At 41.3% G+C, this 26,261-nt stretch overlaps 1 protein-coding gene across 14 annotated transcripts in view; it reads right to left on the bottom strand.

Moving 5' to 3' along the window:
- Positions 1–26,261, bottom strand: part of SEMA5A (semaphorin 5A) — a 475,568-nt gene that overhangs the window by 84,366 nt on the left and 364,941 nt on the right. For all 14 annotated transcript variants that reach the window (XM_072807361.1, XM_072807363.1, XM_072807354.1 and 11 more), the window contains 2 exons: positions 10,941–11,058; positions 497–678 (listed from right to left, as the gene is read on the bottom strand). In XM_072807361.1, the coding sequence (XP_072663462.1) occupies positions 497–678; positions 10,941–11,058 (300 nt within the window). The remainder of the gene's footprint in view (positions 1–496; positions 679–10,940; positions 11,059–26,261) is intronic.

The following is a 26,261-nucleotide window of genomic DNA, read 5'->3' as shown; positions in this document are numbered from 1 at the left end:
TTCAGACTCACTTTAATTCTCAGGAACCACCTAATGGCAAAGTCAGGGTGGAGGGTTGATAGCACTCTCATGCTTCTAGACACTAGGGTCACTGACGTTGGCAAAGGAAAGGGACCACTGTGAAGAGCCACATGGGTTAGGTCAGTTCACAGCAAATGTATCGTGTCCTACCAGAAGGGACTATTAGGCTAGATGTTCCTGAAGAGGATTTTAATTGATATGGATGTTTCCCTCAAACAAGTCAATAACAGTATGCCCATTAAAAATATTTTTCCTAATCTAGCAATGAACATATTACACAGGTTTAGATTATAAATTATAATCTAATTTATAATTTAAAATCTCCTTCTGTAGATCACATAACTTTTATGTGTTCTGTAGTAAGTGTATGTCTTTTGATACCCTTCTCTTGAAAAGGGAAGGACACTACGAAGGACTTCCACCCCCCACAGTCTGCACGTCCACACGGAGCTGCACCAGTGTTGGGGGGACACACCTTGAACAGTTGGCGATCTCCATGCGGGGGCCCTCACATTGCCAGCCGCCGCACTGGGGGGCCGGGCTGTCACAGGTGCGGGTGCGACACAGGCAGGACCCCCCAGCGCTGCCATCGGTGTGCGTGCAGGGTGTCCATGGAGACCACGCGCCGAAGTGCCCGTCCACGGTGAGATTCCTTATCTAGGAAGAGGATACAAGTGAGGATGTCAGCAAGGGTTAAGGCTGGAAACAGAAAAACTGAAAGCCTCTCCTAGCACAATCAGAACACGTTTAGAATGTTTTAATGTTACAGTTAAAGAGGGATGAACGGGGAGGTATTTCATGATAACATAATGCAGCAGAGGTCATTGGTGGAGAGAGTGCTGGAGGAGGGAGGAGGAGGAAGAGGAGGATGGAAAGGAAAAGGAAGAGGTGGGTGGAGGAGGAAGAGAAGGAGGAGAAAGAGGAAGGGGAGGAAGAGGAGGAGGAGGAGGAAGAAGAGGAACTGGGGAGGAGGAGGGGGAGGAGGAGAAAGAGGAGGATGGAGGAGGAAAAGGAAGAGGAAGAGGAGGATGGGGAGGAGGAGGAAGAGGAGGAAGTGGGAAGGAAGAGGAAGAGGTAGATGGGGAGGAAGAGAAGGAAGAAGAGAAAGAGGAGAAGGAGGAAGAGGAGAAGGAGGAAGGAGAGGAAGAGGAGGAAGAGGATGCAGGAGGAAGAGGAGGATGGGGGAGGAGGAGGAGGAAGAAAAGGAGGGAGGGGGAGGGGGACAGGAGTGAAGAATGCTAATGGCTTGGCAATCAGGTCATCCCAGAATTGTCCACTAATGTTGAGAAACCCAAAGAATAAGCAGAACCAGAGTGAAAAATCACAGATGTACAACTCTGTTCCATCTTTACATCCCTTAAAAAAAAAGACTGAGAGTTCAAATAGTTGTATTTAAGACCTAGCCTGGCTCAAATGTCACCGCAAACTGACATTTAACTTACAGCTTATTAAAACAACTGCAACTGGACTGATTGATGGCTAGGCACACCCCGGCCAGAGCCACACCGTAACCACCCTGCAAGTGCTGGCAAGTGGGCAAGGAAGGGCCGGCATGAATCTGATGCCTCACGCTGGTGCAGGACCAAGGGCTGAGTTCTGAGCGGGGCTGTGTGGCCCAGCCTACACGCAGGATCTGGGGAGGCTGCCAGGGGCCAGCGCTGGCCCTCGCCTAGGCACACGGTGTTCGGGACCAGGCAGAGAGACTGGAGGACTCCAGGTCACATCTGACAGTAGAGCTGCTTAGAAGTCACAGGGTATTCCCATCACCCCAGGCTCCTGGAACCGAGCTGTCAGTCACCCTGCCCAAAAAGGCAACAGCCGGCAGAAGGCCTAGACGCCACACCTTCTAAATTGCATATGGGACTTAGGTGTTTCCTAGAAAACATGACAAACGAAGAGGTCTGACTGCACATGATAGCATGCTTTCCCTTGTCCCTCGGCTGCCTGTTGACCCAACTTCCCACTCCCACCCCCAACTGGTCCTTACACTTTTAAAGACCCATCATCCTCCCAAGAGAGGACTCCATGGACAAAGCAATTCATTCTTTTGAGGCTTCTAACTCTCCCTGTACTTCATCAGTTCAGAAAAACACCAGCACCAGGTGAAAAACACAGGGGAGCTTTACTTTTCTTGCATCATTTCTCCAAACACGGAAGGAAAGAGGCCACATGAAACATGTTCGCTTGCTCTGACTTGTCTGCTTGGTCGCCTCCAGCTGCCACAGTGGGACCCTCTCCCTCCCCCTTTCTTGTCAATACTCTAACCTTTTATGTCCCCTGAGGTGGATGAAAACCCAGAATCCCCTGCCATGCCTGGCTCTTTCCATAAGAAGCAAAGAGGAGGGAATGGCGCTGGATTGGAGGTGACTCTCTGGACCTGACCCAGAGAGAGAGTGAACACCCAAAGCACCTTTCTCCCAAGAGGAAAACATCCCTATTTCCAAGGTCCCTGTAACCGCCCCGTCCAGCCAGGATAAAAGTGCGGCTCCCACTCTGAAGTTAACTTTCCCTGGAGTCTTCAGTGTTTTCTGGGAGAACCGAGCCTCACATGACAGCCAAGCCACTAATTCCTCACACAAAAGTGTCCTTCAAGCAGCAAAGGCCCTGCCACTTGGGAGCTCCCAGTCCATCTTCCATCCACCCTCACCTCTGGCCCATCGGGCTCTGGGGCAGGGAGGACCAGCTGTGGCCTTCACTGTGACTGAACATGGAACTCAAGCTAACAAAGCCCCAAGTGCCTTTAAATCCAAACTTGTAACAATTGTAGGACTTTCAGAGACAGGGAACAGGTTATGGCAGCTGGGCCAGAGGCAGAGCCTGGGGAGGGTAGCCTGACAGAGCTGCAGTCTACGCTGGAGGGGGCAAGGAAGAAATACCCCAGACTCTCCACTCTTGCCCATGCCTCCTGTGGCCTAAACCCAAGACCACAGGGGAGCCTAGGTGGGAGGCAGCCAGATGTGGGGCAGGTGGGGCCTGTGGGCCACAGAGTAGATGGGGAGGGGGTGAGGACCGCCCAGCACAGAGCGCTATCAGAAGAGGCTCTGTGAAACATCTTGTCCCTTCCCTTTGCCTCTTCTGTGTGGAGATACGAGGGGTAAGGTAGGGAGGGGGCGCTGCCGTGATTTCTGAAGGTTTATGAATCCCCACACTATTAACCAGAAACTTTCAAAAGGTCTGACTGTTTGGGGATAGAGTAGGGCAGAGTAGGGCAAACAAGATTCTCTCCAAACCCCCTGGGCCTCTGTTCCTTCGTCCTAACATAGGAGGGAAACGCGCCTTCCGACTGTTGGGATCTCTTTAGCAATAGGAGGTTTAAAGGAAATCTGAAACCCACGGCACAGAACACTGAGAGACTGAAGACTGGTGAGACTGTGAGAAATACATCGTGATGATGACAAATGAAAGCGTATGGAAACAGAAATTATCCAGATTGTTGAAAGAGGGCCGTTTATGATGGAAACATATTTAGATTGTGTGGTCATGAGTCAAACTCACAGCCAAGTAAACTTCGTGCAGGCTAAATTTATCAGTGGATGGTTAGAAAAGGAGAGAGACAAGTAGAAAACCAAGAGTGTGTGAGAGAGAAACAGGCAGGTGGTGAGACAGACAGATGTGGAGAGGAGGGATCACAGCCACTGTCTGGTTCCTGTCCAATTCGTATGCTCTCTTGAAATAAATCTCAAGTCCTGGAGAGAACCTGGAAATCTGTTTCTTCAGCCCAAAGGGCAAGAACACCTGCCGGGGTAGGTGGGTATTTATGAAAGAGTCACTTTGAATACACAGGGTCTAGAGTTCGTCCTGGGAATTATTCCTCACCATTCTGGGGAGATGGCAGGGCTGGGTGAGCATCACCAGCCACGCACTTAACAGGAGTTAGCCTAAGACTATCATGGGAACCCCACCCACCTGGGCCAGTGTCCGGTCCAAGAAACAACGTGTGACCTGATTCTGGTCAATGGGACTCAAGAGGAGACTGGAAGAGAATCCCAGAAATGATTTTCCTCCAGATAAGAGGAGCACACACTCTCTCTGTTATGTGAGGGCTCTGTGCCTGGTGCTCCTGAGATCAACAGAAGGCCCAGCATGTAAGACAGCTGCTCGCGCACCACCTCCCCAGACTGGGCAGCAGAATCAGCCCCAACCCTGCTGCCTCCCCGTCGCTAGGATGAACCCGGTCCTTCTTAAAACCCTACTCACAGGGAATTCAATTCTGTTTAGGCAGGTGCTATACTACTGGACACAATTATTACATACTATTTTTACAGAAAGAGCAAACCTAGATGTAAGGAAATTTTATAACTTGCCAAAGACTGCCTAACTCACGATTCAGGAGGTGTAATCTGAAGTGCTAGTCAGCATTTTCCTTTCCACGAGACCAGAGTTTTAAAATGTCAGCACTACTGACATTTGGGCTGGATAATTCTTTGTTGTAGGGGCTGCTCTGCACGTTAGTGGCATCCCTTACCCCCACCCACTGGATGCTAGCACCCCACCGTCCCTGGTTGTGACAACCAAAATTTCTCCAGGGGCGCCTGGGTGGCTCAGTCGGTTGGGCATCTGCCATCGGCTCAGGTCATGATCCCGGAGTCATGGGATTGAGCCCCACATTGGGCTCCCTGCTCAGCGGGGAGTCTGCTTCTCCCTCTGACCCTCACCCCGCTCATGCTCTCTGTCGCTCTCAAATAAATAAATCTTTAAAACAAAAACAAAAACAGAATTTCTCCAGACATTGCTAAATGTCCCTGGGGGCAAAACTTTCTCCAGATTAGAACCATTGTTTCTCAGGAAGTTAAAAGTAAACTACCATAAGATCCAGCATATTCTACTTCTGGGTTTATAGCTGAAGGAAAACAAATCACTATGCTGAAGAGCCTGTGGCCCTCCTGTTATCACTGCAGGGGTACTTACAGCAGACAAGACAGGGGATCCCTAGGTGGCTCAGTGGTTGAGCGCCTGCCTTCAGCCCAGGGCGTGATCCTGGAGACCCAGGATCGAGTCCCACATCGGGCTCCCTGCATGGAGCCTGCTTCTCCCTCTGCCTGTGTCTCTGCTTCTCTCTCTCTGTGTGTCTCACATGAATAAATAAATAAAATCTTTAAAAACAAAACAAAACAAAACAATAGCCAAGACATGGAGACAGCCAAGTGCCCATCGACGGTTGGATGGATGGATAGAGAAAATATCATGTATACGTATACACACACATATAATGGAATACTATATTCAGCCACAACAGAGAAGGAAATCTTGCCATTTGGGAACACATGAATGCACCCAGAAGGCACTATCCTATGTGCAATAAGTCAGACCGAGAAAGACAAATACTGAACAATATCACTTATACATGAAATCAAAAAAAAGAGCAAAAAAAGAGGTCAGATTTCTAGTTACAAGAGGTGTGGAGCTGGGGTCAAAGGTATAAACTTCCAGTTTTAAGATAAATAAGTCTTGGGGGTTGTCCTGCACAACGCGATGACTAGAGTTCATTCACACTCTGGATGGGACATTTGAGTGTTGCTAAGAGAGGAGATCCTTTGTTTCACAAGGAAAAGAAAAACGTTCAGGGGTGGGGGCTATTTATATGAGATGATGGGTGTTAGCTGAACTTACTGTGGTGGTCGCTTCACAACATACGTAGGGAAGTCACTATGCCGTACACTTTAACCTTATACAGTGCTGGCAATGATATCTCAGTAAAACGCAGAGGGAAAGAAAGTATCCACTGCACTAGTCATCCCCGTCCCCCCACCCCTGCCAGTCCATTTGGGGCACTAGTCTAAGATCATAGTCTTCAGGCAAAGAGATACTGTACATGTTCTCATCCACATGTCTGGATGAGCAAGGGATGAGCTAATACAACAGAGTAAATAAAAGAGGACGAATTTGAAATAAGTGACGATAAATGAGAGAATTCTGTGGAATGGGGTAGAAAAACACAAAATGGTTACTACAGCAAAAACACTGAGAAAGAAGAGGCATTGCCCTGGGTACTTGGTAGTAAGGAAACTTAGTGATTGCAGTTCTCAGGGTAAGAGCAGGGGCTTTCTGTTTTGGCCAGGGGTGGGGAAGCTGTAGACGTTGAGGGGCAGCATTTTCAATCCAGGACCACAGCAGCTGGTTCTATTAACTTTTGGAGCAAGAAGAACCTGCAACATGCAGAAAAGCACGTGGGCAGTCAAACTCTGCATCGCATTTAACCACATGCTCCTTTTGACCCTGACTGTATTAGCTTGAGAATCTGCCTACAGAACAAATCTGTGAATAATGGGGCAGGTTCTGCTGCTCCCCTTTCCCACATGATTATTTTTATATTTTATTAGTTTTTCTTAGAAATAAAGCCGTCTAGAATATATTACGTGTGGTTGTGCTATCTCTAGGCTTCTGCCAAGAGACTATTTGAGGTATGTGCTTTGTTTTATTAAATATTAAGCCACAGTAGGACATATACCACATATAGGTAGTTTAGCGTTTGTCAGGCACTGTGATGAGTGACGTCCATGTGTTAACTCTACAATGTTCACGATGGTCCTGGTACCCACATCCCATTCTACAGAGAGGCAAACTGAGGTTCAGATGAGGCTCAATTTACCCAGTCTCACTGGTTGTAAAGACCCAAGAATCAGTCCCAATAAGCTCATCCAGAGCCTGTGATCTCAGTCACTTCATTCCATAATGTGATTCATAGACACTTCCCTGATGAGAGTCTTATGGAAAACGGCACTGTACACTTTTATCCCTAATTGTATAATAGCAAAATTCCCTTCACCTAGGAAATAATGGATTTACAAATGGTAGCTAAGCAAGATTCAATTTTTGTTCACAAGCATAATCTATAATCCCACATTTGATTCACTCATGTCAATTCATTAATTCCCAAGAAACCAAAGAGGTGGATACATTTGATGGGTACAGAGATCCCTGGAGTGTATCTTTAGGTTCTTTTATACTCCAACTGTTATTCTAATAATTAAATCAAAGTCTTCTATTTTCTACTGGGGTGCTTTTTCAGAAATCAAAATATCTTCCTTTATTTATTTTTAAAGTTTCATGTCTTTTTGGTCAGAGATTGTAACACAACAGGATGTGCTCCTTGGAAAGGAGGGTCTCATATATGACATCAACTTAATATCCCTAATCTCCGTCCATGAATTAACTGCATGAAGGAAAGCTAGCTACCTTTGAGGAGGGGTACATAGGAGCACTACTGGCCTCGGATAGGATGGGTGAATAGGGGCAGTCTTTAAAATGGAAGCACTCATACTTATCCCCAGTGTGATCATGACATTAAATGAGATAATCCATTGAAATGGCCTAACATGGCACTCAGCACATTGTGTAGACACACAATTAACCTTAGCTCCTTTCTTCTTCTTTTATAGTATATTTCACTATAAAATTCAGAAATAATGTCTCACCTACTATCTGAGCATAATATTGCAAGGTGACCACTGGGTCACCTGCTGGGTGCACCTATCAGCTACAGCTCCGGGGAGATGCTGACAGCTGGAAATGTCATTGTCTTGTAGATTGAGGATAATGTCAGAACCACTGGATTTAAGTCCTGATTTCTTTCCCAATGTAGTTTTAGAATCTTCTATAAACCCTTTAGACTCTGGTCTGTGGTGCTGCTATCTAAATGGAGGGCTCTGAGCTTAATCACTGCTAAAGTATCTTTTCACTGAGAAGGTATTACTTAGTATCCTGGGAGAGAGCCAGTTACTGCAAGACTTTGAGGTGCTTATTTAGTATACGTGTTTTCCTAGTTGTTGCATGATGTATTTAGGAACAGGGAGCCATCGTATGAGATAGTATACTGGTGATCATGTACCCACAAGGGATGTGGATGGAATTTGGGCATAAATAAATCTCAGTACATTCTTAAGACTATGCTATCCTTGTTAAGTGTCACTGCAAGCTTTGTAAAATATAAATAATATTCAAATCACTCTAGATCTGTAAATTCAGATCTTATTCGAGCACTTCAAATCTCTTAAACTGAGAATAATGTTTTCAATATAATTTATATAAGCCACCAAAATGTTAATCTATATACATCAGTTAACTATTGCTCTGTCTCCTGGACAATAGAAATCCATAAACATTTTAAAATAGGGATCTTTTAGTGGAAAACAGGTTTCCTAGGGCACTAAGTCCATTACCAGGTGGAACTCTCTAGACAGTGGAGGATCTGCCTGGGTTTTGACCACAGCATTGACTTTTGAGAACTCAGTGGTGCTGAGTCTTTGGTCTGAAGTTCATGAAGATTTACTTGGTTCCCACAGAGTCTGCTATGACCCTCAGTGTACTTCACGTTTGTCTAACTCCTACTGAGCTCCATGTTAGTAGCATATCCACTTTCATTATTCAACTTGGGTCTTTACATTGGATATAAGATGCTCTGGTCTCATTCAAAAATCTTTCACCTTATAATGCTTAATTTCCTTTGGATAAAGATATGTAGGTAAAATTATTTAACTGATTATAAGATTTTTAAATATATGTGTGTGCATGTATGTATACTATATATATAGCATATAGTATGTATACTGCATGTTTATATAGTATACATCTTTGAAATCAATTTGCATCTTGCAGCACATGGCAACATTTTTTTTCCCTTATAAAACAACAAGGGCATATCAGAAATGATGAAATACAGTAGGTTTGACCAATACAATCAAACCTTTCTTCTATTTTAGTCAAAATAAACAAATATCATAGAGCAAAATTATATTTTAATAGCTTTTAAAAAATCTTTCTAAGACAGCTCTGTAATAATGCTAATAATTTTCATTTAGCTCATTTCTAAGAGATTTTTAGAAAGAGATACACAATTAATATAGCTGCTAAAAAATAAAACTACAACTGGGTGGTTCAGTTGGTTAAGTGTCTGACTCTTGGTTTCAGCTCTGGTCATGATATCATGGGTTATGAAATGGAGGCTTGAGTCCAGCTCTATGCTCAGTGGGGAACCTACTTGAAAATTTTCTCCTTCTGCCCCTCCCCCCACTCATGCGCACTCATGCTCTCTCTCCCTTAATCTCTCAAATAAGTAAATAAAGCTTAAAAACAAACAAACAAACAAAAAAACCCCTACAGACCCAAAATGGAGTTTCTTATGCTAAGCCCCATGTCACCAAACTGAGACTTGACTTAATTACAGTTTTGGTTCTTCTAGAAGAGGAATCTTCAACTAATCAGGAAATGCTTGACTAGCACTAGTTAGGTCATCTGTCTGATAGATCCTTGCCATCTAATAATCAACCTGCTCTTGTTGCCTAGTGTCACTTCCTTGTTCTCACTTACTTCTGCCTATGAAAGTCTGATTTTGTACAGCTCCTCAGAGCTCTATTCTATCTGCTAGATTGGATGTTGCTTGATTGGAACTGATTTTTATTCAAATAAACTCTTAAAATTTTTAACACACCTCAGTTTATCTTTTTACAAATAGATATCTTGCAAGCTATTTTTACAAGTGGATGTCTCAGACAGCCACTAAACCACAGTCACAGAAGATGCCCTTACTGCTTAAAAACTGTTATGATCTTCTTTTGCACTTTTTGCCATTAAAAATGCAAGGTCAAACACCTCTAAGAAGATTGGTCCTTAAAGTATATGCTCGTAATTTAGAACTACATTTATGTTTTCTCCAGCTACAAAGGTATCTCTGTGATTTTTAGCATTCTTCAGAAATGAGAAAACTTAGCACAAATACCAGCATTTTTCTAATCAATTTCAAGAAACACTGAAGAAAAGTTTGCTTCTAACCTCAGAGAGCTGAAGCTCCACAAACCAAAGGACTGGCAGTGAACCCCACGGCAAAGCTCTGCTGGAAGGCCCAAGGCGGTGATCACACACCTTTGCAATAAACAGCTTCGATTTTGTGCCCAGATCTGGGATTTGATGCTGCTTTTACTAACCCTGGCCTTCCTCACTCCACGTTGCCTAATTCCCTTTAAAAACCGAAGGACAGGCTTGTGAATAGATGGTTTAAGTAATGAAATAGCGCAGGTTCCTTGATAGGAAACAGAGGGACTGTCCGGTCCGGGTGCCTCAAGCAGTTTTGCCTCAGAGAAACAGCACAGATTTCAGGTAACAGAACGTGCTGTTTCTTTTCCTTCCTCTGTCTTGCAGAGGTTATGTCAGCGGGGACAGTCACAGAGATCAGCAGCTAGGTGACAGCACAGTGACTCAATCAGTTTTCAAATATGTGGAGGTTCATAGCCATTGCTCATATGGGCTGAGAACAGAAGAATTTGAGATTACTACGTTAAGAGTTCTAAAGACAAAAGAAAACAAATAAGCTGGTTCCTGCAAGCAGGGCCTCAAACAAATAAATTGGCAAAGGAAATTGTTTTCCTAAATTCAGAGAATCTGGCCCTAAAGGGAAGTGAGTCTCTCTTCATTCTGTGGGTTCATAGTGGGAATGGCCATCATACTGTTTCTCTCAGACCTTCCCCTGCCCCTGAGCAGAATCTAGAAGACTGTCCCACATGGGTTCCAACAGTAATATCCCTTATTTTATTCTTTTAAAAGCTCTACTTATATCAGTTTCTAGAATTATAGCTCCCGAGGGAAATTGATGGGTGTGGATGTCACTATTTTATTAATGCTAAAAAGGGCATAATAGTCCACACCAACCTCTGGAGAGAAGATCCAAGAATGGTACAGAGATATTACACTCCATTTTCAAATCAGCAGTGTTTTCTCTTAAGACATGTCTCTTCAAAGCAGACAAAAAGTTTATGGCAACATCTTGTGTGGCTCTGGTGAAAGATCTGAGCGGAATGAGAGAGCGCAGACGGGGTTTGCAAGGAAGATTCCAGATGTGTGGACACCACTGAGCTTTAGGCTCAGATTTAGCACAGCTGGGTTCCTATGGACAGTGCTTTCTGAGGCTGGAGAACATGCACACTTACAGGACAGGTGGAGGTGATCTGCTCCCACTGCGTCATGTTCAGGCTGTCCTCCAGACTCGTGCATTTCTTCATCACCATGTCCCAGCCACAGTAAGGGTCCTGGGCCCCAATGCAGGCGCTGCAAACATACACCCAAAGGTCAACAGAGAGGCAAGGCAGCCTTCCCCACACTACAATAGACCCAAGTTTACAGGAGTCTGGCCCTCACGAACTGACATGGGAACCAGTTCCGAGAAACAAAGTTTTAGTCTGCACGCTGGAGAACAATGTATGCATACATCCATAAGTATCTAACTGAATCAATTAATTTTGGTTGAAATATCTGTATTTTTCTTAAGATACAGGTTGGACAACTAAAGAACTATGTGTGCCAACATGAACCTTTTGGTGTCATGAATAAAGCTAGTCAGAATTTTGCAATGCTCAAAAACAGTAGGTTTTGTTATCACCACCACCATCATCATTATCATCATCATCATCACCACCACCACCACCACCACCACCACCATCATCATTATCATCACCACCACCACCACCACCACCACCACCACCATCATCATCTTCACCCCCTTAGCAACAGGTAGTATTTGCTGAAAACCTGTTATATCTTTCAGATACAACTTTTATAAAAAGGCATTATCATTTTCACTCTATCATCATCTTAATCACTACCATCACCACCATCATCACTACCACCAGCACCAACCACCTCCACCATCACCATCATCGCCACTGCCATCATCACCATCACTATCACCATTACCACACCACCACCAACTCCACCACCACCATCATCTCATCACCGCCACCACCATCATCATCACTTTAATTCCAGACGTTATTTGTTGAACATCTCCTGTAATATATCAATTTATTGTATCATTTAGACACTTAACTCTAATGAGGAAGGTAGTATTATTTTTATTTTGTTGATGAGAAAACTGAGGCACAGAAGATTTAAGAAATTGACCCAAGGACAAGCAAATATACCCAAAACCCTTCAACATGGTTAGTTTGAATTTAATAAAATACGAAAATCTTTTGGGTGCTGTAGCTTAAAAAGGAATTAAAATTTTCAATTTAATTGTAGCTTAATACAGTTCCAACTGCAATACTAAACACATTATTTCAGAAGGATTGCAGGTGGTAGATGCTTTATTTTAGCTTTGTCTCCAAGAAAGAGTTCATACATCACAGGGGCATCATTAGATGAAGACTTTGGCCCCTATGTTATAAATGCAAGATAAGGTATTCGAGGGTGGAGAGAAGCAGACAGAGTGATAATGACTGAGCCAAAATTATACAAAAGATGATGCCGCAGGCAAGCAGGGCATTGAACACCTGAGAATTCTCTCTCTGAAGGGGCCAAGAGGCCAGATGTGCAGTAAATGGGAGGGAGGAAAGGCAGGCTAGTGCAGCATGGAAGTGCTAATGTCTTCTTAGGGGTAAGGAGCCCCTTCCAACTGGGAGAATCTGTTAGAGGATTGATTACCAGTTAACCAAGAGTAGGCCTAGAAATAATGGCATATCTATCAAACGTGGGCCAAAGAGGTAGTATAAGTAAGATTAAATTGTTAATATCAATGATATAAAATAATCCTAATTAACATATCAAATATGTTACCATATATCAAGCACCATTTTAAGAGCCTGACTTCTATTAGCCCACAGAACCTTTCTAAATGAAATAAATGTAGTTGCTTTAAAATAAAGAAGCTGAAGCAGAGAAAGCTGAAGTAGAAGTCTCACAGCAGGGGCATATAACTCTAAAGACAATAAATCAAGCAATAATGGTATAAAACTATTACTTATTGTTATTATGGAATTATTATTTATTTACCACCCAGAGAAGTTCAAACAGAGATGGTTAACACTGTTGCTTCTCCCAGCAGGACTAGGTTGGGTGGAGAGGGGTATGGGACAGTCACCTGTCACCACTGCCTCATAAGCACTTGTTGGTAAGTGACAAGGCACATGTTAAAAGGTAAACTGAGGCACATTGAAATTTCGAATCTGGTAGCATCAAATCTAAAGGGCTTAGGAGTCTCCCCTAATGGGAGCCAGGGGAGAGAATTTTACAGAGAAGACTCGGAGGCAAACCAAGGAAATTATTTTATTGCCTGTAGCTTAAGTGGTGGCCTTATTTGGGAAAGCCTGGTTGACTGGGATGGGTCGTTCACAAGTTTCACTTTCTCAGATTCAAGGGCAGTGACTCTGACATTGGTTTTAGTTTGCTGAGGTCAGCTACAAGGCTTTTAGGGCCACCCCAGGCTAAGAGCCTCTTGTTGAACTACCTAAACAGGCATATAGCGCCTGCATGTGAAAGATCAAACAAAACAGTTATAATGCACATAATACACGCTTTTCTTCCCCAGAACTAGGCACTATTCAGACTGTTATTTATTTGGAATATATTTTTTCTTCACAAATTAGAATTCATGCATGGTTACGTCTATATATACTTACATATTTTTGTTTGTGTTTATCATTACGATTAAATAAAACACACACAAAGGGAACTGTACACATAGCCTCTTATTTTGCTTTTTACACATAAAAATATATTCTAACTTCTTTTTTGTTAGCATATATAGCTCTACCTTGTTCCTTAGATGGCTGTATAGTGTTCTGTTCTAGATGAGTCAATATTTATTTGAATCCTTCAAAAGCAAGGCTGTAATGCACTTTTGTACGTATTTTCTACACGATAGACTTCCATATGTGGAACTTATGAGGCATAAGTTATGGGTATTAATAATTTTGTATCATCAATAGTTTGGAGGGTAACTACTCTCCCTCTTTCATGTTGAATGCTGCCTTTTTTTTTTAACTTAGCCCTTTCTAATAGATAAAAACACTCTTCTAGTCATCCGTTCTATTTGTTCAGTTGTGAGATTAAAGTGTAGTATATGTGTATGCATTTATGCATCACCTAAATTTCCATTCCTGTAAATTTCCTATTTGTAACCAATTCCTGCTTTGTGCTTCTTTTTGATTGAATAACTGGCTTCACCGTTTTTATGTAGTCATTGCAAGTGAAAATTTCGGTGTCAGAAAATTAACCCCCTTTCAATAATATTTCAAATACTTTTCCTACTTGTCATTAAATATTTTTTCTTGAGATACAAATGTTTTAAAATTTTATGCAGTCAAGTTTATGCATCTTTTCCTTCACAGCATCTGAATTTTGTGCCATATTTTGAAAGAGCTTCCACACTTAAAATCATAAAAACATTTATGCAGGATTTCTTCTTATCCTTTTATAGTATCATTTCATTTGCCTTCCCGTGATCCATGTGAAATGTATCTCTAGCAACAATCCCTTCCTCCCTCCATTTGTTGAATTAAAACAAACAGGCAAACAAACAAACAAAACATGTATTTTTTTTAATCTAAACTTCTCCATCCTCATACCAACACAAACAGATCTGGGGCTTAGAAGTAACAACCAGGAAGCTGTCGGGTTTCTTTTTCCTTTTTCTACTGAATTCAGACAACATCTTTTTAAAACACAAGTTTATAACACAGTACGTGAGCATCAGCTTTTGAAATCTCTAGCTTTTGAGGTTGGGGAATATAATATTTTAATAACTTACTTTTAAATAAAAATTCATTTCAGTGATCAGTTCCATAGAGTGGAACTTGACTTGTATTCATAGTAAATAAAGCATAACCCACATTTCTCAATTTTAAGAACTCATCATTTTAAAGACACACAATTGATTTAATACCTTTTTTTGTTTTGTTTTGTTTTAGGGAATAAGAGAGATGAAAATAAACCAGTGACTGTGTAAGTCAGGAAAGTGTGCATTTTTGCATCTACAAAATAAGATATTTCACATATTGTCACTAGTTTCAAGGTCAGCAAATCATCCCTGAGAAATGTTGCCTGTGCAGATGTTGTTCTGTAGGAAGTTTGTGGAAATCTGAAGACCCCTCAACTATGAGACAGATCTGGGCACAGGTGAGAACTAGGAGTCTTTCTGTTTCCTGCTGTGACCCTGCTTGGCTGGGACAGTGAGACCTGACTCACAGCATCCAGGTCTCAGCGCATCTGCCACATTGACGGAATGCCACAGCCTGTATCACACATGGGAATCCTCTCGTGTGTGAGCCCATTTTCACACTGGCGGGTAAACAGGGCAAAGCTATATTTACAAAATGATTCAAAAGGCCTGAATTCCTTTTCATGTTTCTTATTAAAGCAACTTGACCATCAGACAAAATTAAAATTCCAAAAACAGTATAATTCCACCAAACCCCCTTCACTTTGCCCTAGGCTTCTCTTTGCAAATCTGCCTGCAGGGCTGAAACAATGCCACAGGGTTACACAGGATATTTTAAGCTGTTTTAAATGAAAAGCTGCTTGTAAAAACATCTCTGTCTTCCCATAATGTTGGCGGCTTTGCACATTCTTAACATTCCACTTATCCCTTAAACTATTAAAACTTCTCTACAAGCACAAATGCCCATTCATTAAAAATTCCATTTATATCTAAATATGTTTTCCTCAGTCAAAATATTTCATACCATAGCAAAATTCTGATGAGCCCTACTTTTAAAGTATGCTTTAAGAAAACCCAATCATCATAACTGATTGCCCTGGGAAGGTAGGTCTTTTAAAGAGACCATGTAGAAAATAACAGATGTCTTACTAATGAGGCCATCAGGAAAGCAGCTTTTCTTCACCACACTTTGAAAATGTTTTTCTTTGTATGATGAATCTTTTTAATAAAAAATTTTCTTATTTTGCTAATAACCTCAGATTATTCTCATTTGATATATTGCCTTGGTATTTGAGAGGATCTGAATTCAGAAAATATGCTGGTCAGAATCTGAAAGTTTAATTTAAAAGCACATTTGTTGAGAATATGTTTTTGAGCTCAATGTGTATTTAGAGACAGGCCTTAATTCTAGAAGAAGAATAAACTTCTTCCCGTTTCTAGGACAGTGATATTAACATTTAGCTAATTTTTTCCTTTAAATTTTAAAGTTTGTAGTTCTATTTTCTAATTTAAGTAAGAGGGAAAAGAGATATATTCATTAAAATCTTCTCATTGTATTTCTAGACAGCTGGAGCTGATTACTGAATACGTTCCCCTCACATGTTAGATTATCCGAGTGTCGATGATTTACCTGATTTGTTTCTGTTACACTAATTGTCATTAAATCAGCTTATTTTTGATCTTAAGAATTTTTGCCATATTAAGAAAATGCATTCATTAAGCATGAGATTTTAAATGTTTTAATCATTCATTCACTGGGCGCATACTTAGGACACCTGCCATGAACTAGACTGAAATTAGGGGGGTGCCATGGACAGCAACACTCACTGCACCTACAGAATTTACCCTTTAGCAAAGGAAATAGACACTAAGCAGTTACACTGATAAATAGTAACAACCATTTCCAAAGGAAAAACCCAAAGAGGGAACTCCTGTTTAGATAGGGTCAGGACATACACAGGGAGTGGCATTTAAACTGGGAGCAGTGAGATGAATAGGATCAGCTTTGACATGGCTCAGGAAAAACAGAACATCTGACGGCAAGATGGACATGGAGAAGGCACTTAGTTGGATGGAACTTGGGGAGTTTAAAGGATGAGAAAAGTGGAGGATAGACTTTGGTTGAAGCTTGAGGAGCAGAATGTGCAGAACCCTGGTACCCATTCAAGATTCAGGGTCTCCTAGTAAGTGCTGAAAACTTTAAAATACTGTGCAAAAACCATGTGTCTATACTTAACTTATTTCTACTATTATCATGACAGTAGTGGATTAGATGGATTTCTCTGTTCATGAAGGATCTTTGCCTTAAGTCCCAATACAATCTGAGGTGCCTTATTCCTAATGACCAGTGTCACTCTATACCTTAGAATATGCTTTTAAGATTTGTATTAAAAACACCGTTTTACTAGAAATAAGGCTGAAAAAATTCTAATGAGACCAGAAAGCACTTGAGGAATGCATTATAAGATACCCACACATCCGTCCTTCAGTTGGTGAATCCACCTGAAACATATATTTTCTTCAGTTTCTCTTCCCACGAAACTGGAATGATAATAATTACCTCATAAGGTATTGAGGATTAAGTTATATCATGTATTAAATAAGAAAAAGTAATTTGGGGGGATGGGATACATATAGATTATTATTCTATATATAACTATATAGAATTATATAGTAATTCTATATAACTATAGATGTTATTCTAATTAATCTCTAAACATAATCACATATTACAATATGATATCAACTTTTGGGTATAGAATGTTTGAAAGCATTCTATATCCAAAATACTAAATCTACCAATGCCCTGGGCTCTTTATTTATGCAGGCAATGTGACACACCACAGCACATTCTATTAAGTGGTACAAAGTATTTTAACTACAAGTTTGAATAGATTCACAATTTATTTTGACTACCTGGCAAAATGCCACGTGTTGAAGACACAAAGACCAGGAATGAACATGCAGTCTTGTGAGAGAGGAAGACTATGTTCATGAACACTGTCCACCAACATAAGGAGAGGTAACTACTAAGTGAGAATATCAGACAATTGATGCTACAAGGGTCAGAGGAAAGAGCAGTAGGCCAGACGAGTTCCCGGGAGATGCCATGTGCAGACTGGCTTTTGAATGAAGCTGGAGCTTAGCTGAGCGAGATAAGCATCCCTGGTCATGATGGTCCCAGGAAGGATGACAGAATCATGTGCATGAGGCAGGATCAGGATGATAAGCACAGCAGCATGGCTGGGCTGAAGTTTCCATAAGATTCCTAGGAAACATACTGATGCGAATAAAATGTTGGCGTTTTGCTTCAGCAAGAAAGATTTGGCTGCGGTGTGCAGCATGTATCTAGTTGTGAAATCTACTAGAAGATTAATTTATAATTCCCAAGAACTGAGATACAGCTACAGCATAATGGAATTTTTAAATTTAAGACACATGCCAAGTAAACAAAGATATAATTACTAGTAAAAATACATGTTTATACTCATTAACATCACTTGCTAAAGACATTTAATAGTAATTCACATTGCATGTTATGATTTGTAGATGAGATAAGTGAACTAGAATTTCAATTAGTCACTAACTTTTAATACATTAAAAACTATTCACTATTGGCTTATCATTAAATGACACTGATTAAATACAATGAGGATTTTTTACATTTAATTTTTCTTTTAATATTCATTTAGAACATTTAATATGTATCACCAGTAGTACTAAGTGAATGGTTTTTCATTAAAGTCTTATTAGGTGGATGGAACACTCAAATTTTCCTAAAAAGTTGTTTTCAAACTGAATGGAACTGACACACATTTTACAGTGAAGAATTTTGGGAAAATTGATAGTAAAAAAGAAATAGTGAAAGGAGTAGAGTATTTGAAATAAGCAAAACAAAAGTGCTCTCTGGAATTTAGCAATTGTAATCAACTTGGGGCATCAGCTTTGGTTTCTGATATGACACAGACAATCCTTCTTCCCTGACTCATCATGCACAGAACCTGAGCTGTTTATCTTGCCCTCTGGGTGGATCTCAATCATCGCAAAATTTGTCTCTTAACAAGCATAATATCTTTCTGGAGAGGCCAAGTCGGCCCCCAGGAGGAAGCTCTCCAAGATAGGTAGTTTTCTTCTCAGGGATCAAAATCAGGACAAAGAAGACAAGAGGAGTATCGGTGACTCCACATGAACCCAGGGATGATGAAGTAATTGCTGGGAGTGAGGACCAGAAAACACCATGTCCAAGTGCCCAAGAAGGAAAGAAATGAATCTATGGTCACTTCATTCAGGGAAAAATCTGCACTTTTGGTATTCTATGTTCTCTATAAACCAGAGGGAATGAAAGGTCCACAGTCTCTTCTTCTCCACCAATCAGAGATAAAAATGAAGACACAATTACTCTTTGGCCATCTGATGTTGCTTCAAGGGAAACTTTCTGTGGACCAGGAGATGAGGGTTTAATGGACAGAATCAGAAGACACAGGAGAATATGAAGAATTGTCAGTTACACATGAAGAATGCACAAGGGGTCAAGTAGTTTTAATTTTTACTTAAAATATTAGAGGACAGTAAATCCAGAGAAAACATTTATATTACTTTGACTCTTTATAATTCACCCAGCTTAACAGTTTTCCCATGACTGAGTGAAGGAGGCTTAAACTCCAGAAAATGCCCCCATGAGAGCATAGCCAAGCTCAAGGGAAGAATTTCTGTCTGTGTCAGCAGAACAGTTATAGTGAGGGTGGCATCTACCCTGAATTTGGACACTCTGGTGCCTTCTCCAACTTGGTGACAACAGCAAGGAGGGTAAGCCCTTGGCTCTCCTCACACCTGGCCCTGTCCAACCTCCCCTCATCAGTGACTGAATCTCAGCCTCTTGGATATAGAGATAAATGACACAGTGAGGGACTTGAGACAGGGAATTACCAAATATCCACTGACAGATGCTCCTGCCAACTGAATGGAGCCATGTTGACATCACTCATCTACACATAGAACGTTGTCAGGGTAGAATTTCACAAACTGCCAGAAAATTTATTTGCCAGACAGACCAAAGCCAGGTACATAATATAATACATGTAGAGTCTGGCCTGATCAGCCCTGTCCCTCTCAGATAAAGGGTAGTTGTTAAAGGAGAAAAGTAAATTCTTGACAGGTCCAGATGGACTGGTCCAAAGGCAATGTGAAGTATACCTCAGCAAAGAAGGCAAAGCAGTATACAAGAGCCATTTGATTTTTTGTTTTCTCCGCTCCTCTCCTCCCTTTTCTCCCTCCCACTCTCTCTCTTTCTTTTTTGCCTTATTTCTTTCTTCCTTCCATCCTTTCTTTTTCATATATTTGCATTTGACTTTCATTTGAGACAGAGAAAAAATTTGAAACCAAGCCTTCAACAGAGTGTGCAATGAATCAAGAAATACCATCCACAAGCAATGTCAGCTCAGCAGGACTGACATGAACTGGATATACTGTAAGTAGAAGGGAAACAAATCATGGACTGAATTCTTTTTATGTGCCAGATTCATTATGTACTCTTTGTCCGTGTGCTTGCTGTAACATACGGAGTGGCTTGCTCATAATCACATACTAAGTAAAGGCTTATTTAGGATCCACCTGAATCTGAAGCTTATGATCTTTCCATATGTAAACTGTTTTGTAGACATGGGGTTAGTTATTTCCTTAAGAACCATTAATTCATTGGATTATGCTACAAATAAAAATCTTAAGGGAAGCTTGGTGTATAAAAGCCAAGATGCTGCTGGCCAGGATAACTCTGGTGCAACGATTTGGAGCCTGGAAAACTGCTACAGCCCAAGCTTACCCATGGAGTTCTCTATGCAGCTTTAAACTGGGGAGTGCAAACCCAGGAAGCCTGTGGAGTAGACACTAAATAGTGAAACCTCACATTGTGAGCTCTTTGGTTGTGTTTCTCAAACTCAACTGAGGTACAAAAGGTTGGTAATTACACCAATTACATGACTTTATCCAAGTGACTGGAACACAGATTGTCATTTAGGAAACAGAAACATCTTCTTTGAGGAAACTGAACAGAAAGCTAAACCCAAAACTGTGCTAGTTAATGCATAACCAAGGAAAGCTTTTGTATCAATTAGGAGAGCATTTTGTATTAATAATTTGATATTCTTTTCTTAGCTGGAACCCCTATCAAATTGTATAAGCTTCAGACCCCACAAAATCTGCATTTCTCCCTAATTATTACAGAGCAAACAGTAGTATGAATTGTGTTTCTTAAATTACTAGTCAAGTTCATGTATGTTCATCTTCTATCACATTTCAACTGTTCATTTTCCAATCTGCCCAGGACCTGGGGATATTAACTTGGGATTTCACTAAAAAGCAGTATTTCAGCCAAGCCTCTCTTATAGTGTGCTTTGCATAATAGTAAGTAGACGTTGGTGAATGTACTTTGTCTTTTTCTCCTATTTTTGGAAGTTATAATGATGACATACACATACTGCTATTTTGTTCTTTTTCAGTTACTATCATATCATGCATATATCTTCACAGTCATCACTTACTGGCTTCAGAATAATCCACAGAGTAAATACTCCATTGAATGAGTATATTGCAACTTGGTGATTAATTCTCTTACTATTAGAAATTTATGATTGGAACACTGGTTGTGATTCAAATAGCGCTTAAGAAATAATTAGACAGGGATGTCAGGCTGGAAGATTAGGTCCTAGGATAGTATAGGATCAGATTTTAATGACAAATTGATTTTGGGATAAAGTCTAAGGTAACTCTAAGGTCCTTTGGCTCAAATCCACAACAGATATTCAGGAGATTTTATTTATGCCAGAACTACTCATTAGACTCTGAGCCCCATGAAGATAGGGTCAGGGATGCCTCATCTATCAATCTATACCCAGGGACTTGGCACATATTAAGATCAATAAATATATTATGAATGAATTAACTAAGGAAAAGCCAGTCTTGAGAAGCTAATCCAAAGTCAATGCAAACAAAAACTCAAGACACCGAGATTTGGAAAATATTAAATTCATTTTGAAGGGAGAATATTTAATTTGTAAATTGAGTATATGTTAAAATTTCTTCTGAATGTTTATATGATTCATAACTGAATGGCTAAAGTTGTCATGCTGGAAGACCTGTGGGGGTCCTGCAATTTCTCTCTGTACATGGTATTTCTCCCATCAGGCAGATGCTGTCTGTAGGCAACATTTAATTAATAAAGGTGCCGACATATTAACTCCACGTTTTGAAACTTTGCTCTTTCAAGCAATAAATGTTCTGCAGTAACCTAATCTCCATACTAATTTTCTTAATGAGTGTTAATTTCTTTAACTAAATGACATTATTACAAGCTAAATGAATTAAAAATGGCTAGACATCCATTTGCAAAGGGAGCTGATCTCACTCTTAATCGTACCATCTTTCCCTAGTTTCATTAAGCAAAACTTAAAAGACATGTCTCTTCTGTTTTGTATGAAGACTATGATTCTCCTGGCTTCCAGCTTTTCTTCTCTCCACAGTTAGTTCTTATAATAAGCCCAAAATGAAACAACAAACACCTAAGGCCTGGGAACACTTGATCCTTTATCTAATGTTTCGTATCAGTACATTTTTCTATAAAGACAGTTTCACTATTTTGTGAGAATTGGGGTTTACTTTATAGATCATGAAGTAAAATAGCAGAGAGGGGCAAGGGAGTATCCATTAGTAAATCTGACAGATGTTTACTGACCCTGTCTTGGGCTGGGTACCATGCTTAAGACTGCACAGACCTGGAAAGACATGCCCAGGTTGTGACTCATGGTTTGATGGGTTGAAGGAAATAGGGCCTGGCATGCAGTTCTTGGAATTCTAGTTTCTGGTCTAGGCCTGATGATTCTCAGGACATTCTCTCTCCAGTTTGGACCAATCCCTCATCTACACAAAGTTAGCCCTATAACTTGAGAGGTTCACCTTACCTTGTAATTGTGATGGATGTCAAAAAAATAAAGAATATTTAAGTGTCTGAAGAGAAGAAAATGCCTGGTATTCAGAAAAAGTAAGGTATAGAGTTAGTTCATGTAATTTAATAATTAACATAATAACTTAACACATTATTTTATGTGTACATGGGTGGCTCAGTAGCTGAGCACCTGCCTTTGGCTCAGGGCGTGACCCCAGGGTCCTGGGATCAAGTCCCACATCGGGCTCCCACAGGGAACCTACTTCTCCCTCTGCCTATGTCTCTGCCTCTCTCTCTCTCTGCTCTCTCTCTGTGTGTCTCTCATGAATAAATAAAATCTTAAAAAAACCCCAAAACAATAAAACACCTTATTTTATAAATCAGAGTTTATGATGATTGAAGGTACATTCATTCAAAAGGCATATATGATAAAATTCAAATTCAGGAGTCAGCAGGTGACAGCCCACGGACCAAGTCCAGACTGCCACCTCAAGTTTTACTGAAATGCAATGTAGGGCAATGTTCTGCCCTGACGCCCTGGTGACCTAACCTCAGCTGACTGAACTTTGGTGGAATGCTGAGTGATCTCCCCAATCGTGGTACACGGGAGGATTCCAAGAAGCTGTTAAAAAGCCATTTCCCTCCCACTACCCTATGTCCAGGGAAGCTATCATGAGATCGTTTCTCATCACGTTCCAGGCTCTGAAGAGGTTGAAGGCCTTCACCCCCTACACTCACCCCAGTACTACATAACTACAGGTTATGAAGCTGCTAAGCTGCAGCAGAGCTGGATCCTCAGCATCATGTCGCCCTCGTTCTGTGCTGCATGGTCATCTGGCCCTTTGCTTTGCCGTCATACCGTGGGACAAAGGGCATGGGTGGCTAAAACCTTTTCTGGTCTTGTATTTGTTGTCTATAAAAGTAATAAAGTGTTTGCACCTAAAAGTGAGTTGTTCCTTTGGCCTGGTGAATCTGTTACCCTTGTCAACCTCCATTCATTATGGTTGGCTGCTCCCATGCTATAAGGAGGGAGAGATCATGTAGTCTGGGAGGCCTAAAACATCTTCATCTGGTTCTTGACAGAGGCAGTTTGCTGACCCACTGATGTAATTACTGTGTAATCGTTATGCTGACTTTCAAGTCCAAATCAAAAGCCTTCCCATCACTACTTGCTTTTCCTGAGGCTGAGGAGTGTCAACCAGTTGTATCAATTGGAAAGCTACATTGTTTCCCGGGGAAGGGTAATAGCCCAGATCCTGTGATCATTCCTTCCTTTCTGAAGTAGCGAGATGAGGACTCTATCAGTTGTGACCAGAGTCTGTTTTCCTTCAAGGGGCATGTTATAACATCACATTCATATTCATGTCAGGCAGGAATTAAGGTAGCACAAGTCTTGGCTGCTCTATCCTTTGCATCCCTGTAGAGACCTCTGCCCACTTGAAAGGCCTCATGCTGCTTTGGGGGTGTCCTGACCCATGTGCCACGTGCATGTGATGTGGCCCAAGGGATGGCATTGGCTCACCTATATTCCACTGTCACATGCGGTACCCACGTCTGGGCCTGTCAAGATCCCCACATTCCTCAAAATTAGTAAATGGCAATTTACTTTATGAAACAAATACCTATGTATGGTAAGTCCTGGAGTACAAAAGGATATATAAAAAAAGGAAAAGTTCCCCTTGCACTTTACATCCCTAGTGGTAACCACCTGACGAGCTGGGTTTAATCACTGGCCTAATTTTCCCATGCTATTCATTAAATACTTATGCAAATAAAAAAAAAGCTAAAATTAAAACAAAATCTTTTCAATCATTTTTGAGATAAAACTGGACTAACATGTATTTTTTAAATGTTGTTCTTCCAAAATAACTTTCTGAGGTCAATGGCTCTGACTAGTTAAAAACATGGTGCTATTTGTTCCAAGTTACAAGGTATGTGCAGCATGGCATGCACACCCAACACATTTTTCCGCCTCCCCCAAGGCTCCAGAATCCTTTCTAGAACAAGTGGAGGTGGGAATTCACTGTGGAATAACCAAAGGGTATCAACCTCCCTTGGGTGTGCTGGGTGAAGCCTGACAGCAAGTGTAATAAAGAGGAAATGATGGGGAGAGGCGATGGCTAATCATCAAGCGGACATGCCTGACTTCTGCTTGCCTTTGTGCTTACCAGCTCTCAGAGACACACGTGGTCAGTGCCACGGTGCAGCTGACACCCAGCCATGAGGCTTATGTCCTCATTGTCCCAGGGGCAGCACAGGGAACCCAAGAGAAAGCCTGGGCCTTGGGGATAGGGCTCCAGTCCTGAAGCTGGCTTTCATATTGCAGAAGGTATATGTGATGTCGGGCAGGATCCAAAAAACCTGAGCCACCATCTCCTCATCTGAGAAATGGAGATGATGGGCAACTTGCTCCTCAGGGTGTAGCGGTGACAGGAAACGATGGTAAGAGCTAGCACTGCGCCAGATATGTAAAAGAAACTCATGGGACTGAATCAACTGTCATCATTTATAAACATTTGAACAGACACCAAACTGTGCATGGCTTTTGAAAAATGGACACTAAAAAAAAATGTTAATGTGATTTGGCAGGAGACAGGTACTTTAGTTAACCTCAGTCTTTCTTGTCAAACATTACAAAGCTCATTTATAAAATTGATTTTTCCAATAATGAATGAAATTACTTATATTATACTATGGAATATGGAAAGTATGTTTATCAAAGTAATTACTGCTCAGTTGTCACTCAGTTGTTATCCTGTTCCTATTCACTCTACTTCTTTAGGCATATTTCTAGAAAATTAAAATTGCTTTTGTCAAAAAAAAATCTTTCCCCATAATTCATCAAAAACAAATCTGGCTATGTAGATATTAGTTCCTTAAAAATCAGTGCTTTTCTCCAGTTAGTGTTCATGAGGGAGGTTTTCTCATCTTTCTGTAGGAAGAGGACAGCAAAGAAACATAAAGGGAAGAATCCACAGAAACGCTTGGGTTTAAGTTTTCAGATTTTCTTCTCTCAAATGGAATACTGAAGGGTCAAACACAACCTAACCCATTCTGAGTGTGGGGACACAGAAGACCACAGTTTATCAGTTTACAATAAAGTTATAATCTCTCGTGGCTGCTCTCTGAATGGGTGGACAAGTTAACAGCAGGGAGATTCAGCTCTGGGTATAACTGTATCATTTTCTCCTCCCAGGAGCGTGATGAAGACAGTCAAGTGGCCCTATTCTCCTTATAGGAGAAAGAGGGGACTATGAAAACCTCCTGGGCTGCTGTGCCTGGTGGTGGCTGGTGCCCATGGTTTCCTGACTGGGCTCCATGTCCAGCCGTGCAGGAGATGAGTTGGGCACGATGACACCTCGCTTCCCTGACCTGATGCAGGAGTTAGCTTTTCAGGTTGTACCCGGAGTTGGCCTCGTAACCCCAACTCAATGAGGCAACGCACCATGGGAAGGATAAGCTTTCCCCTGCTGAGTAAGCCATGGACTCTCATTTTGGTCCCCCAAACACCCCACATACACACAGGCCTGTGTCTTTCTGCGTGTTATCCTGTGTTATGCCCCCAAAAGTCCGTTACAACTCAGAGCTCACTGGGCTGTGGTTGGAAGACTGGTGCCCTTCCAAGGGCATTCCAATTGGTGACACTGACTGGCGAGACTCCAAGACTCCCTGTCACCCACTGACCATCAGCAACTGGGTAGAATCATTCCTGCACTAGGTCAGCCTTCCAAGGAACACAAATCAGAACACATTTCAAGCAGCTATCAGTTAATTTTAGGAAAAAGACACTGTATAAAGGATAGTTGCTGATATATATCAGCCTTTGTTATTATTGCTCACAACAGCATCACTGTTGGGGAGAAAGTGCCTTCTGTTCTT

The sequence above is a fragment of the Canis lupus genome, chromosome 31 (assembly GCF_048164855.1).
Source record: "Canis lupus baileyi chromosome 31, mCanLup2.hap1, whole genome shotgun sequence".
In the NCBI taxonomy this organism is placed as follows: Eukaryota; Metazoa; Chordata; class Mammalia; order Carnivora; family Canidae; genus Canis; species Canis lupus.
Note: the sequence above shows the minus strand (reverse complement) of the source record. Positions and strands in the feature narration are given on the sequence as shown.